Raw genomic sequence first — 16,369 nt, forward strand, 5'->3', positions numbered from 1 at the left:
TTAGTGGAAAAGGATTGAATTTCTACAAAAGCCTGGTCGTTCGAGCATTTATACACATTGTGCAAAAGGAGAAACTACTGGAAATATTTAAATGCCAATCCCAGTTTCGGGAGTCGAATGCTACACTCTCGGCGAAGAAATGAAGAAGTCAAAATTTCATTCTCTTAAGTTAGATAGCCATCGATGGCTTTTGACTTTTTTTTCTTCTTTCTTCGATGCAGATACAAATGAACTCTCACAAACAAAGTATAGCTAACACTGAATTTTAAGAGTGCCAGAGAATGGCACCATATGATTCACCACGATCGAAGCGGAAGAAAGCACTGTGTCACCAACATTCACACGGTCAAGGACACCAAAATTACATAATTGGACGGCATGATAATATCCTGTCGTATGTTCACCCTGCATCTGTTGGAAACAAAGATCCGTGTGAAAAACCCAATCTTGCATCCTTTAGCATAGAAATTTATAGTTCGAGGGATATACTGTAGATTGCTTTGAAACTAGTTTCTTTCTCTCTCTTTGGTGACACACACACACACACATACACACACACACACACACACACACATATATATATATATAATTATAGAGGTACAATGCTGGACATTAAAAATGCAACACCGAGTAGAAGAAGAACGTGTAGGAGGCAAATTTGGCAGACTGGTAGTTTAATGCGGGAGTGTGAAATGGTTGTGCGATGAGAGAAACTGCTGCTAGTGCCCAGATCCACCAAACGTGTAGGTACACCATTGACGTCCAAAATGGTTGCGACACGACAAGTACTAGAGGGGATAAGAACTGGGATATTCTCCAGTGGTATGACAGACCATGCACTTGTTAGCTATTACCAAAATTAATCAACTGTTCATGAAACTGATTTTTATTGCGCGAGAGCTTGTCCAATCATTGACGTGATGTGTTCAATCAGCAAGAGATCAGGTGAACGAGGAAGCCAAGATAACAATGGAACATTGTATCCATCTAGGTAGTGTACGACGTTGCGTGTCACATTCACTCGCAAGTGGTCACTTGGGTTACGTGGATCATAATTTTTGTCCTAGTACGGCTATCACTTCTCACACTCAGTGTGACCCGAACGAACCCGGAAAGAGACGAAAACGGACTTCAGACCTAATCTGATTCTAAAGCAGCCGAAATTATATCAGCTCTAAAGCATTATTGCTGAATTTTATAGTGGAATACTGATACTCGCTACTCACGTGTTTGATTTTCGATGTGATATTTTCATAATCACGATACTTTTAATTTACTTGTTCAGTGTTGGTAAATTTATGGAACCGATCTCAATAAGGTAATCTTGTAGCTTAACGTGGAATCGGAATCACATACACTTTTATCAGAAATCGAATCCAAGTCTGAGTAAAATTCTAAATAAATTTGCTCACATATATTTATAGAAGTATAAAGGAGGTGACCAAAAATGGACCTTTTTCCGTCTATGATAGTCATAAAAAGTAAAAGCGTTCATAAAAACCAATATATCGCATGAAGTTCAAGCATTAAATTTTACATGTATGTAAGACCTACCAAACTAAGTTTCCAATACTGTTTTCCGGCTTGTAAGACCTATGAAACATGTAAATCGATTCAAATTCAGAATTCTATTCTCTTTTTCACGAGCACAAGACTTTTTTTTTTTTCACTTCTGTCGTTTCTTAAAAGTGAACCAAGTAATCCTTTTATTTTTCTTATATTTAATTTACCTCATTTTGCTTTCTCGGCTCAGCGGAGTGTTTAAAAGTGAAACGATGCCGTACAAAATCTTTTTTAACAGGAAACCTTTGAGTTTAATTCTTATTAATGGACTCAGGCGGAATAAAAATACGTATGGTTAGTATGAAGCTTCTTTTTCTTGAGTTGCAACAGTATAGATGAAAAAGGAAATGTACGCAATGATAGCGATTTATATGTGATTATCGTTTGCGTAGTATCTGTTACATGGACGTTATTTAGGGGGGCAGGAGGGGCATTTGCCCCCAAGAGTTTGAGGAATACTTTAATTGATTGTCTACTAATATACTAGTACAAACCGTGAAAGTCTTATGTCGGTGATGCTCTTGCCCCCTCCTCCCGCCCCAAAGCAAAGCCTGAAATGACACCCCTGATCTGTTCTTTATAAATTTATCTCCCCAACTTGCTGTGTGGCTATAATAATGCTCTGTAACATTTGACCAAAGTCGTGTTAACATTATTCAAACTGATGAAAAATCTCAACCAGATTATTTAAGATTGATACATTCTTTAGTTTTTCAAAGACAGCTGAGACGTTATAACGTATTATAGACGACAAGGATCTCAGTGTATCATGCTAATTCTTACTAGTAAACAATCACACTGATAGATGCCGCTAGCGTTGAGTTGATTTTGAGTTTAACGTCCATTTCAGCAGAAAGGCTATATGAGACGGTACCTACTAATTAATGTGGAATCCGGGGTCCTATAAACAATTTTCCCTATAACATTTATTACCCAGCACTTTTCTATTCTACCAAAAACTTCCCATCTACTAGTAAAGTTCTTTAATCCTCGATAGTTATTCCAATGTTTTTTAAAGCATAATTATTCATTTTCCTTTTGAAACATAATTCTATAACACTATTAGGGCCTTTATATTTCAATTGTGTCCCTGCTATCGTTGCGTGTTTTCCCGTACCTCCATCCAAAGAGGAGGGACAAATTACTATTACCTATTTCCTTCAACAATTGGATGTGGACAGGGTTGCCACATTCAATTTCACCGGTTTCGCAAGGCACGGTCTTGTTAGCCGTTCTGAGTAGCGTACGAACTTCACTCTCCAAGACCAAACAACTGAATCACAAATTGGCAACCCAGCCAAGATCATTCACTTCTTACCCCCAAAGCAAAGGGAAGGTTTCCTCTGTAAAAGAGCGGCGCGGAGTGCGCGTTGTATTAGCTATGTTTTACGTATTTTCCGAGAGCACACTTCAAAATAGAAAGGCTCTAGCGTTAACGAAAAATAACTAGGAAAATCGGACATATACCAACTGATAGATCCAGGGGCGGATCCAGGACGGACTTCTGGGGCAGCGGCGGGTTGTAATACTGCTGCTTAGAGCTACTTTTAAGAGCTCCATACTTTGGGAAAGGTTTTATTTATATATAAAATAAGAGTTTCCTCTTCTAGGAAGCGATCGTCCCCGATCGCCCCCCCCCCTGGATCCGCTCCTGGATAGATCTCACTGAGTAGAACAAAATAATATTCATCAATATAAAACGCTCATGCGTAGTTTTAAAGAAAATAAAAAAAAAATTGTAAACTTAAAAGTTGATGCTGAACAGAAACCGCCTTATCTACGAGGATTAAGGTGAGATTGAGACTGAAATATGGATTGAAACACTTGCAAGACGACGCACTATGGTTACTGTGATATATAAAGACCGGATTTTAAGGTGCAAAATTGTGGTAGGAAAAAGGGAATAAAAGGGGCTGAAAAATCATTCAAAAAGGTGCAAGAAAGGTGCTAATAGGATATATTTATTAAGTGCTATAGTATACAGTTACATGAACATTCTTTATTCATTACACCAACAAATATTGTCAAAGTCTTGGCTTTAAACATTGGACATAAATTGCAAAATTGTTTTATTTAATCCCAAACTCGTACAACATTCAACATTCTTGTAATAAAATTGTGGTTAAAACCAACTCGGTATTTTAAAAAAGAAAACCTTAATTTAGCAATATTGTGGCTAGAGAAACCGTCACATACTACTGGGTCTTCAGAAACTGGTTATACACAACATTTCTATACAGTATTTTCAAATTTAGTTTCTGTCGCTTGGAGCTTAGGAGATCCTTGTATGTGGAGAAACTTCGCTCGACATCAACGGAAACCAATGCACACATCTTGTAAGCGCATGGACATGAAGTTCAGTTGACATTGCAAAGATTTTTATGTCCGGATTGTTTTGCAAATTCAGTTGAAATTTATCCCTAGCAAATCCGTCAAGATTGCGTCTAAATTTATGAAATGTTATGTGTAAATTGGATTGAAAATAAAACATACTGTTCCGTCCAAGTTTTTAAAGAAAAGAGAGAGAAAAGAGACAATAAAGGTGCTGAAGGTTAAAATAAGTAAGAAAAAGAGAAATTTTATGAATCTAGCAAAAAAGGTGCAACATTCACGAAAAAGGTGCAACAAAGTGCCTTCATTTCAGTTCGTTTTATGCCCGGAAATACATATTTTGAACTTTGGTTGTTGTAACAACTACATTTTTAGAAAAGGTGCTGCACCTTAATATCCGCTCCTTAGTGATATAGTTCAAAATTATGATGAACTCTTGAAAACTTCATTTCTATTTAACTAAAATATTGTGCAAAGTTAAGACATATATTAGTTGATGGATCACATTGAGCTTAACAAAATGATACGCTTATCAGTAAATTCTGATGTGTAGTTTCTGAGAAAATCGACAAAAACAAACTTTTGGCTCTGAAAAGTACGTCGTAAGTTACTAATAATAATTAGTAGTTATGTTGGAACAGATTGTTTTATAGATATATTTATGTACTGTCATATACATTTAAAAACTCTGTTAAATATCAGATTATGTCTTGTAATTTAGAGAAACACTTTTATGCAGATTCAACTCTGATCGCTAAAATAATAGAAATTCTATTCCGTATCACAGATTCGAATTCTATATAATTTATGTCTTTCGAGTAACTTATATAGTAGACATAGCCCATGTTTCTATCATTTTGAAATACACGCCGTTGTGTGAAAATAAAACCTATTGCTCTTGCTTCTCGTATAATGGGATTTTACGTGTTAACAAAATTTTAACTGTCTGTCAAATGTGATTCCCGGTTCCTTAATAATTTCTGCTTTCTCTATATAATAATAATGGTAATAATACTTATTAAGTAGACGGTAAGTAATCGCTTTTCTTAGTGATAAAATTCAATTAAGTAAAAGCTTTGGGCTTCATTTATATATTTTTTACGATATGTTGATTGATTAAGTTGTACGGGATCCGATATCCTTCGTCACCGGGATCTGAAGCATTATAATGTGCTTTATTGTGCACACTATCGAACTATGGATTTCGTGCGCCAAAGTCACATGCATTAGCCACTAGATCAGTGATCGCCAAACCGTTGATCGCGAGCTCGTGGGATAATTTCTATAGATCGCGTTAAGGCTCTGGTTAGCTAACCTGAATCCTCTACTTGATAGGCAATAAACAAATGTAAGATTAAAAAAAAAATGTTAGTAGTTTTTTTTTTACTTGGTAGCTCATAGTAGGATTTAAAAACGGTACGGCAGCTCAGAAACTTCATAAGTTTGGTGACCACTGCACTAGACAGACCTGGAAGACTGTCCACCACTATAGTTCAAAGGTGAAGTCTCCTGTAGATTAAAGATTGTCTGAATACTTGGAAATCAAGATTGCCTTAGCAGCCCTTTATTCGCTATTAGGATTGCTAAATCAACGTAAATGACAGTGATTATTAAGAAAATATAAGAAACCAGCTATAAGACTTTGTTGTTATTATTATTTAGTTTACAAAAATATCTACGAATTCATATTGTACATTTTTAAGTTGAATCACTTAAGGTGGATCACTAGGTGTTTCCAATGCTATGCTAAACGCTGCGGCTGCTTGGATAGTGTGGCATTGCCAGATAGTGTCGAGTGTTTACTGATTCCAGACAATAAAGGGAGTAATTATCGAATTCTGCTTGGATACTTACTAGAGAAATTAGTTTTCGACCCTTACCGCAATTCTGCTTCTCGAACCACAACGCTAGAATCCAGAAATTTTCTTATTGTGACTACTACAGTAAACGTACACATTTGGCAACAACGCATTATGGCGTTCTGTGCAAGTTTCGTCTCTAAATCTATTTCCTTAAATGTAAATTAATATTTACATAAAATATGAAACATAACACGAAAAACGGTCGAATAATATATCTATTTCGTAATAAGATCGTTACTTTAAAATACTTTACACGTACAAATAAACATTTTATAAAACGGAGCACTTCTAGTAAGATCTAACAGTAAGTGCCATCTTGTGTGCGGATTGTAAAACGAATCAAATATTTTATTTTATTCGTTACATTTTTCGATATCAGGAGACACAACCAAATGAATTAGTGTCTTGTGTTGTAGCTGAAATATAACTATCTTCTAGTACAATATTTATAGTATGTAACGTTTCATTGCGCAGTAGTTAAGGCAGTGAGCTAAAATACGTACTGACTTCCGGGTGGTGATCCACCTTAAATTTGAAGGATTTTTAATATGACGTTTCTCAACTATTATACTATTATACTATTATACTCTATTTTACTATTATAATTTCTAGATAAAATTTCTTCGGCGCTCGGTCAGGCAAACGAATATCTATAATTCTCAAGGTTGTTTTGTAATAATCAAAAAGGGTAATATCTTGCATTATAATGACATATTTATACTTAACTTTCATGCTCAGTATTTACTTACCGCTACAGTTAATCAAAATTACGTTATTAACAAGTAATTACTAACTTTAAAACATTCATTTCAGTTGTGACTTAAGATATTTTGTTTTCTTTACAGTTGCGAGTGGAGGAGACGCAGGAGGGCACTGGTCATACGCTGGTGAGTGTTTAACTTTTCACAGTTTCATTATGTACAGGTTTAAGTGTTGCAAAGAGTAACAAAATATAAATAATTATCTTTGGAGCTATATAATCACATTCTTTCAATATACAACCTGCTTTGCTTGTATTTAACTGTTGTGCATGAATGCAAGCCGTGCCTAATTTGGTCAGGATTTAGTCACAATGCTATAAGCAGCCTACACATAGACAGCTGTACAATTTAATACACCGTGTTTTTACTAATCCTGTAAATAAAAACAAAGTCGTACATGGATCTTTTCTACAATCCATATGCTATATGAAACAGCTTGATAGAGCATGCATCTTGTCAAACGAATATGTGTATATATTTGAATTCCTCTCAAGTAAGAGTTTATATTCTCCAAGGAAGTGAAGTATATTTATATTTGGCATTTGGTGGATTTACGATGGTTTGCAGTAGTTTTATTTTCATTATCGTCTATTTTGAGACTAAAATCATGTAGTCCAACCACTGATAGACCATATTCTGGAGTATTTTGTGAGGAGAATGCAATTATTATAAATACGAGGGTGAAGTGAAAAGTTTTGCCTGTTGATTAATATCTCGGGTTGTAATGCGCCGCTATTCTAAATCTATACCACAGCGCATTACAAGATATGTAGAAAATTCATGATAAGCCTACTGGTCTGCATCACATGATCAAACAAATAAATAATTACTTATTTTAAAATCTATTTGGGGGAGACTTTTCCTTCTCTCCCAATCTCATCTACCACATTTTAAGATGAATTGATTATATAAATTATTTAAATTCTATGTTTACAGAGAAATCTATTCAACACTTCAGATCTTCAGGACCTTAAATAGCCATTTACAAAATAAGTTTATCATTATTATTACAACTGAATCTAATGCTGAAAGCTTAGGTTACGACTTTTACTATACAAGCTAAAATGCCATGTAATGATGTTTCTTGTATGCAAGCTATTTTAATGTTTCTTAGTGATTTTCTGAAAATATGATATATAAAAGAGAGAGAAAATAATACTTTAAAAAACATAAGATATACAGAAGCTATAAACTACTTACGCACGCGGTCTTCAATAAAAATGTCAAACAATGTAGTTAAAGTCAACTTAACCCGCAGATAAACAAAGATGACTATTAACGCACAAGGAAAATGAGAATATGAGTAGTTAAAGAGTTATATATATAGGCCAAAACTTGAATCATCCGTATTTTCTGTCTCTATATTTACCTTTTGTAATGCGTGTTCCTTCTTTCAATTTGGAAATATTCATTGTATATTTGTACAAAGGGGGCTTGTATATATTTGTTGCCTAAATATATGAGTGAAATTATATATATATATATATATATATATATATATATATATATATATATATATATATATATATATATACACCATAGCCCAGTACTTTCTAACCTTTCCTTGTGGTAGTATTCTGTTAATACACGCGATTTTATACAACACGACACCCACTCACTGTTTTCTCCACATATCAAACACTCCGGTATAGGTCGTTATTCGTCGCTACACTACTTGGAAGAAATTTTCCATCCTTCATTTCATTTTTACCTAAAAATCAACTACAATATGAGTTTAGCCGAACTCATTTAATCAGGATCAAATTTTGCATGGTGCTAGACCTTGACCTGCTATTTAAGCGTATGAAATAGAGTGTGATCCAAAAGTGTGGAAACTCTTTAATAAGTGGTAAACGCTGCAAAATATAACCAAAGTAACAATGTAAGTGGGGAAAAGGAACATTACAATAGCGTCCATCATCTTGAATTTTACGTGGAAACCGTAGCATGTGATGTATCATTTTAATAGCATTTCTTTGTCATAAATTGAATAACATTGTTATTTTTGCTCTATTGCTAACCATTATGAGGTTATGGCTGTTTGTTTGTTGTTTAATATTGGAATATGCCTCCACAATTCGTTCCCTGAGATACTGGACATTCCTAATTTTTACCGCATATACAATATGCGAGACATAGCCCTATAGGTAATAGTCCAATAGCATTAAGTCGAACGAGGGACCATTCCACAGCATCTCGCCGACCAATCCATTCATTAAGAAACTGATGATTGAAGCACTAACGGACATAGGTACCGTAATTGAATGGGATGCCATTATGCTATTTAAAATATAGGGAGTGACCCATCTTCTTACAGAAGTGATTCCAAAATGTCGTTTTCTAACATGCTCCGATAATTCATCGCCATTAGGGTCTCTTCATTGAAAAATGGACCCACAATGCCAGTAACCTCATACGCCACACTATACAATCACTTTGCCGGGAACACCTGTAGAAGCGTCACACCAAAGCATATTGCTATTCCACCGTACTGCACATTCTGTTTGTTAGCCTCGCACAACATGTAAAAGTTTGCCTCATCAGTAAATAATACGTCACAACACTAATGAGTGTGAGGTTTTATTGTAGCTTCTCTGTGGCCCATTGAGCAAGTTCCAGATGATGATTTGGATCATAGTCTGTAATGTGTTTTTGAAGTTGTAGCTTATAAGGGGTCACTTATTCACTGACATAATGCGCATGATTGAGATGCGATTAATACCACTTTCACAAGCTACACTACGCATGTTTCTCTTAGGATTTTTGCTGAATGATGCAAACACTGCCTCGTCTGTCACCAATGTGTACTCTACCAGTATTGGGTTCATCTGTCACAGAACCGGTTTCGTGTAGTTTCTTCAGCACTTTGAACACAGTGCCATTGCTGATGAATGTCCTTTTCAGATGACCAAGATTAAAATCGTCTGCAATAATCTGGTGCCTATTTCTGCAGTGATTAGGACGATCTCAATGTGCTCTGCATGCGTCAAGGCCATCTTCTGATAGTAAGTCAACTGCAACGATATAAACAGTCTGAACTTCGTAAGATAAGATCTAGAGTAAACATAACAGTGCCATTCAGTTTCTTCAAAAATTTGCTATTAAAATAACACATCACATACTGTGGATTATATTTAAGACAATTGCGTAGAATTCAAGATGGCGGACTTTAAGATTGGGGACGTCATTACAATGTGTTCTCAACATTTCTCCCTATTCCTATTCCTCACCTACATTGTTACTTTAGTTATATTTTGCAGCACTTACCACTTATTAGAGTGTTTTCACACTTTTGAACTACCCTGTATTATATTGTGCAGACTTACGGTTTCCTAGTTATGGGTGGTCAAACTTTTGCGTTATATTTTCGAAAGCAAATATCCATATACCGAACTCATTTGATTGGGATCAGATTTGACATGTTGATAGAACTTCACCTGGTATGTAATCGTGTGAATTTTATGTTGTGCAAGCTTGGGGTCCCCAAGTTATAGACACTGTCAAATTTTGCGTCATATTTTCGAAAGCAAAAACTCATATATAAGTAGGGCCTGAATAATGCAATCTGGATCAAATTTGGAATGATGGTAAACCTTGATCTGCTATATAAGAATGTGACCCGTTATATTATAACTGTGCAGGCTTTTTGTTCCCGGATTATGAGTGGTAAAATTTTGCGTCATATATTCTGAAACAAAAACTCGTACACCGAACTCATCCGATCGGGATCAAACTTGGGGTAATGGTAGACCTTGATATGTTTATTAGAATGTGAAATGTTGCGTTGTACAGGTTTTGGGTCCCCGAATTATGCAAAATCGAATCTCTAAGTCACTGGGCATAACAAAACCGTAATAAATACCATTTAAATAACAATAAAGATTAATCTTGGACTAAAAAAATAAAAATCTAATGATTGACCATTTTTTTACGACCATGTGTATTTCATTTGCTAGGTATTTACTATTATATAGTCTCATCTGTTCTTATCATGTTAAGAACAGAGACATCTAGTGCTATCATTGAATATTACTCACATAAAATTGTCGAAAAAGTCATCTCGAACAGATAGTTCATACAATGGGTGAAAAGAAGGAAATTTAGTATTACTTTATTAGAAATCCTTCGCTTATTTAATATTCTAAGTTTATAATGAAAAAAATCGCGATGCCTTCTGATACTCAAGTTAGAACGCTCTGCCATACACTAACAGTGTAGGAGCTAGTGTTTAATTAACTTAGGTGTTCTTCCTAATTGGTATTATGAAGTGTTAATTTTCTAATAATATCTTCTACTTAGAACTGCAGGAATTCATATCTGTTACGCAATCGTTCTTTTTCAATATTTAGCGACTTCACAAAAGCATCCTAATAGTTCAGAAGGTTAATGGAATATTGAGATAGTAGTCCGGAAACATACGTTATTTAATATTCTTTATATAACTGTTCCTATATATGCGGAAATTTATATATAAAGTTTGAATTAAAAAACTCTAATTTTTAAATGGTGAAACAAACACAGTGACCTCATTTAAATAAATAAATTCAGTTTCATCTTATTATAAACTTACGCAAAATCTTTTGTTTTCTATCATTTTCATTTATTTCTTTAAATACATCTTTATATACAGTTTTTATATGTTGCTGTATGTTACTCAATCTGTACATCATATTCTTCGAACATTGGCGACCCCAGTTTTAATTTGTTAGGAGTGAAAGTGGGGAGAAGAATCTTTTCTTAAACAAAAATCTGCTGTTTTGAGCTTCAAAAACAGATAGGTCTATATTATTTACCAAATGTCATTTAAAGTTTTGGCAGAGGCAGGGCTTAAGATTATCCACAGACATAAAGACTGTTACGTATTTTTTATTAGTAAATATTAGTGTATAGATTTTTTTTTTAAACACATGTTTCTTAAACTCACGGTGAAAGGCAATTGCCCTCTGCCCTACCCGAATGACACTACTGTTACTTAGACTATTTTAAAATTCTTCTTGACAGTAGCCATTTGGAAAAACACGTAATCAGCGAAAGTAACTTGTACCCCACTCTCTTTCTCACACTTATTTATTGTCTCTTATGCTGATATTTCCTTAAAGATAGGGACTGAGTATTCATTAATTTTATACTGAAAACTTAAAGAAACATTATATGAAGTCTCAATTTTTAAAATGTTATAATATAATCATGATTTGTGTTATATTTTTAGAGAAAGACTCATGGACAGGAACATGTGAAACAGGAGAGAAGCAGTCGCCCATTGATATTATTCCTGCCGAAGCGTACGATCTGCATTCTGATGGACTATACCCTCTGTACTTCAACACAACTCCCTCTCAGATGACGCTCACCAACAATGGACACACAGGTAGGACTATTTAGTTGTTTATGATGACCATTATATTCAGTATTTCGTTTCATTGAAACAGGTTCGTTGGTTAGTTAAACTGAGGTTTACCGTTCTCTTCAGTAGCGAGGTTATATAATACATGGATTTAAAGTATAACGTGGGATAGGAACCATCTGAGCTATCGCTTGGAATCGAACCAGGATCTCCCGCGCCGAAGATACCTATGTTAACAATATAGCTACGAGGGAGCTATTTAAGGGAAGTTGTATGTACACTCATGTCCAAAATGATTGTCGCATATCTATAACTGTTTTCTTATAAGAATATAATTTGATAATGGTTTTGGTGGGTACTTTTAATATTGATACTATGTGTATAATCGGGAAATGTATATTCGTGGTGAATTTCATAGGAAAAGAATTATAAATACGAAAATTAGAATGAGTAAAACAAAATGTTGCTAAATGGACAAGAAAGTTTTATTTTCGTTTTATTGTTCTTATTTACTGCTCTTTTGACATGAAATTTCCCATATACATGTCTTTGCCGATTATACACATACTAACATTATAAGAAATACCAGGCGAATTCGTTATCAAGTTATATTCCTACAACAACATATTTATAGCCATGCGACAATAATTTTGGACATAAATGTTCGTAATATGTTTCGTTGTTTAAAAAGAGCTTTCATATATAGGAATGTTGAATTCTTGATTATCAACACTTGTATAAATGACGCAGACAGTCGAGGAATATTTTAACTTGGGAATGGCTTATAACTGGTCATTTAGAAGATGCTACAAACATTTAGTTCACAATTATATACAGCTTAACATTATAATACTCAACTGCTGAAAGGGACGTTAAACTCAAAATCATCTCTTTACTTTGACTTTATATGAAAATGTAACAAAACATTTTACGTTTAACTTAATATAATATATAAAAGTTATCGTTTGAGGAAACAAAATTGCGTTTTTTTTTTTTAATGAAGCATACTACCATTTCATAATGTACTATATCTGTTGAGAATGAAGTAAAACGTAGAAATTAAAATAATGAAACATCGTAATTGTGAGATCATTGTGTTCTTACTTCATCTCAACAATCACCTTTACTTGTGCTGTCACTAATAGCATTCCTATGTTTCTGATTTTTGGCATCTATTCAGCTGAGATATTTGTTTCAGTTCAGTTGACGGTAGAAACAACCTGCGAACTTCTGGTGGTTGGTGGCGGACTCCCAGGAATGTATCACTTTGACCAGCTTCACTTCCATTGGGGTTCCGAACATACGGTCATGGAGAGGAGGTAGGGAAATTTCTTTAAATAGATAAGAAAAACTTTGTAATATGTTCTTTCATTTTAACTGCCTTTTTCTTTTGCATAATTTATGAAGATTAAGCCTGTCTCTCAGATTTGATAAAATTGATAAATTTGTCCTGGCTGTATCTCCAAGGTTTTCAGCGAATTTACCACTAATACAATGTCAAAAGACTTAGAAAATAGTGATTTAATTTCAATTAAATAAATATGGATATAGACAGAGTTATTTAGTTTGCTGTCGAGGGTAATGAAACATTAGGCACAGGTGCAGGCTTTTAGTTTTCCAATCGGTGCTTACGGTTTGGTACTTATAAGATAAATCGAAAGAACCTGCATTGTTCTTAACGGACTCGATAGACCACTGGAGGTGTCCTCCAGAGAGACATAAAGAGCTATTAAGAGAACATAGGCCACTAAAATAAAATAAACTTTAAAATTATTTGTAAGCTACAAAGGTGTCAGATTTATTTTTGTATAAACCACGATTACTTCGCATTATAATGAACAAAACACAAACACTATTTCAAATATTTAACCATGTTGGCCAAAGATAAGAGACGGAAAAATAAAAAAAATTATAATGATAATAATCAAACCTCTAAAATATTGAAAATGATTTGTGAGAACAGAAAATAACTCAACTGTCTTGTAATTTGCATAAATGCTTTTAATGTTTTTTTTTTTTTTTAAATAACATCAGACTCTAAGTTGTTGAAAGAAATGATTCCATAAAATTATACTAGCTTGTGACTATAGATTATTATTATTATTATTATTATTATTATTATTATTATTATTATTATTATTATTATTATTATTATTATTATTATTATTATTATTATTATTATTATTATTTAGCGCACAGAGCTGGAAGACAACTTGCTTAATTGATTGTCATCATAGTTTTAAGATTGCATCGTGTAATTAAATAAATTATACTCATTGGTAAAGCTCATATTATATTACTTCTTTCTTCATGGCATGAAAATGTAAATTTGAAATTAAATCTGACGGAAAAAGAAAATAAATTGTTGCAATCTCCAATGGGCGCTTGAATCCCGGAGCACCCATGTAGTCGACAGCTATGATTAGTGCATTGAAAAAAGTCTATAGTTATGATTTAATATGATAGAAAATGATTTATGTTTTACATTTTACATTTCAGATTTGCTTTGGAGATGCACCTGGTGCATCACTCGACAAAATACGACAGCTTGCAGGCTGCCAAGGGAATACAAGGAGGCATTGCTGTGATCGCTGTACTGTTTGAGGCAAGTATTGCAAACTATTGTCTTTTTTCTTTTTTGTAATTGTGCTTGATTCTTTTCAGTGCATGAATGTTTGTCCATGACTTTATTTTTCTATATTCTATTTTTGCATCAAATGTAGTTTTCGTGTTGCACTTGATTCATTAAATATCCATGAAAATTATTTTTTTGGTGAAAACTTCCCACGAAAATTCCCAAAATTGTAAAGAGTAAAGGTTTCTGTTTTCAAAGTAATTATTGTTAAAATTAAAAGAAAATTGCTTACTTTTATGAAAAGTATTCTTCTGATTTTGATATGACAATTGAGGAGTGTATTTCCAAAACATGCTAAATTCAAAAATGTCCGATTTTGAATTGAATGTGGAAGAGTATAGTATGGAACCTCTTACGTTAAGTTCTGTAATTATTTTTTGTCAAAACACATTTTCTGTGGTAAATTCTGTTTGCAACATCACTTGCTACAGTGTTTCAATGTAAAAATATATAGTATTTTGCCCTTTCTGAAGAATTCTGTCAAACGGATTTAGCATGTTTTGGAAATACACTCCTCAATTATGTGTGCTTTAATTTCCATTGTAAAAAATAATGTTGTTTAACATTGAAATTTGCACAAATCTAATTAGTTTCACACACTAAAAAAGATTTCAATTAGTATATTGTATATATTTTTATAGATTATATCCATTATTTTAATACTAAAACTTAAGTCAAAAAAGCAGATCTAAATTTCATATACACGTAACGTGTTCATCTGTAAGAAATTATTTTATTTTTAATACGGAACAGTTTGAAAAAGTATGAAAATAATACTCTTTCTTTATCTGGCGGTGAACTTTTTATTTATGTTGCTAAGGCTAATACTGCATCTAAAGATATTTTAAGGAAGTTGTAATTTGATGCTCTTAGTAAATAAATAATAGCAATGAATAGTATCTAAAAACGTTTGTATTTAATGGACATATACACTTATCTTTCGTTTTAACGGACTAAAAAGTGGTAATAGTCCGATATTGCCAATTGTCCGTATGCTCAATACTAAGTATAGTAGCTAATATTCACAATTACATTACGAGAACAAAAAGAGGAATAGAAAAGTTGAGTACTATACTTTTAATCAAACATGCTATCCAATCTGAGAGCGTAAAATACTTGGTACACTGTAATATACACTATAATAAATAAATAGTACAATACATTCAAATTTAAAATAAGAACTCTCAAACTGAATCGGCTTCTTCAGATTTTGTCAATTGCTCTCGAAATCCACTAAAAGGTGATCCATAAAATTGAGGAGTGAATGTATTGTATTTATCAACTGACATGTTTATAGAAACCTTACCCAAAGTCTTACTAAAGTAATGAATAACAGAAATAAATAGGTCAAAATGTCATAATTTTCTGTTGTTTCCCGGCAGGAAGCATCCGAAACGAACCCAAAACTTGATCCAATCATCAGCGTTTTGGACAGCGTACGTCAAGTAAACAGCACATCAAGTGTTCCGCCATTCCCGCTCAGTAATCTCTTCCCTGAGGATATTACCAAATTTTACAGGTACGAAGGTTCTCTTACAACCCCTGACTGCGCTGAAGGAGTCATCTGGACTGTCTTAGTTTCCCATGGAAAGATTCACAAAGATCAGGTAAGTCATCTAATCAGAAAAGAAAAGGAAAAAACAAACAAACGAAACTTCTAAATTTTAAGTACTGTATACTGCGCTTCTATCACTATACTTTACGCGGTTCATGGGTTAATTGTAATATCGCTGTAACTAGCTTCGCAAATTGAGTGGGTATCGTAGGCATCTATTCTATCTTCTCTCCTTCTATCTGTATGTTTAATTCGGATCTCTTCGTTTCTATCAGATAGAAGAAAGGTGCTAAGCGCCAAAATGCAAATTTCTCAGGA

General features: G+C 33.7%; 1 protein-coding gene across 1 annotated transcript in view; it reads left to right on the plus strand.

Annotated features, from left to right (window-relative positions):
• The window catches only part of LOC145694818 (carbonic anhydrase 14-like), a 72,651-nt gene that overhangs the window by 51,859 nt on the left and 4,423 nt on the right, over positions 1-16,369 (plus strand). Inside the window, exons 2-6 of the mRNA XM_081771476.1 lie at positions 6,602-6,643; positions 11,727-11,885; positions 13,060-13,180; positions 14,361-14,470; positions 15,883-16,103. Of these exons, the coding sequence (XP_081627602.1) occupies positions 6,602-6,643; positions 11,727-11,885; positions 13,060-13,180; positions 14,361-14,470; positions 15,883-16,103 (653 nt within the window). The remainder of the gene's footprint in view (positions 1-6,601; positions 6,644-11,726; positions 11,886-13,059; positions 13,181-14,360; positions 14,471-15,882; positions 16,104-16,369) is intronic.

The sequence above is a fragment of the Thermobia domestica genome, chromosome 9 (genome assembly GCF_964235325.1).
Source record: "Thermobia domestica chromosome 9, izTheDome1.hap1.1, whole genome shotgun sequence".
In the NCBI taxonomy this organism is placed as follows: domain Eukaryota; kingdom Metazoa; phylum Arthropoda; class Insecta; order Zygentoma; family Lepismatidae; genus Thermobia; species Thermobia domestica.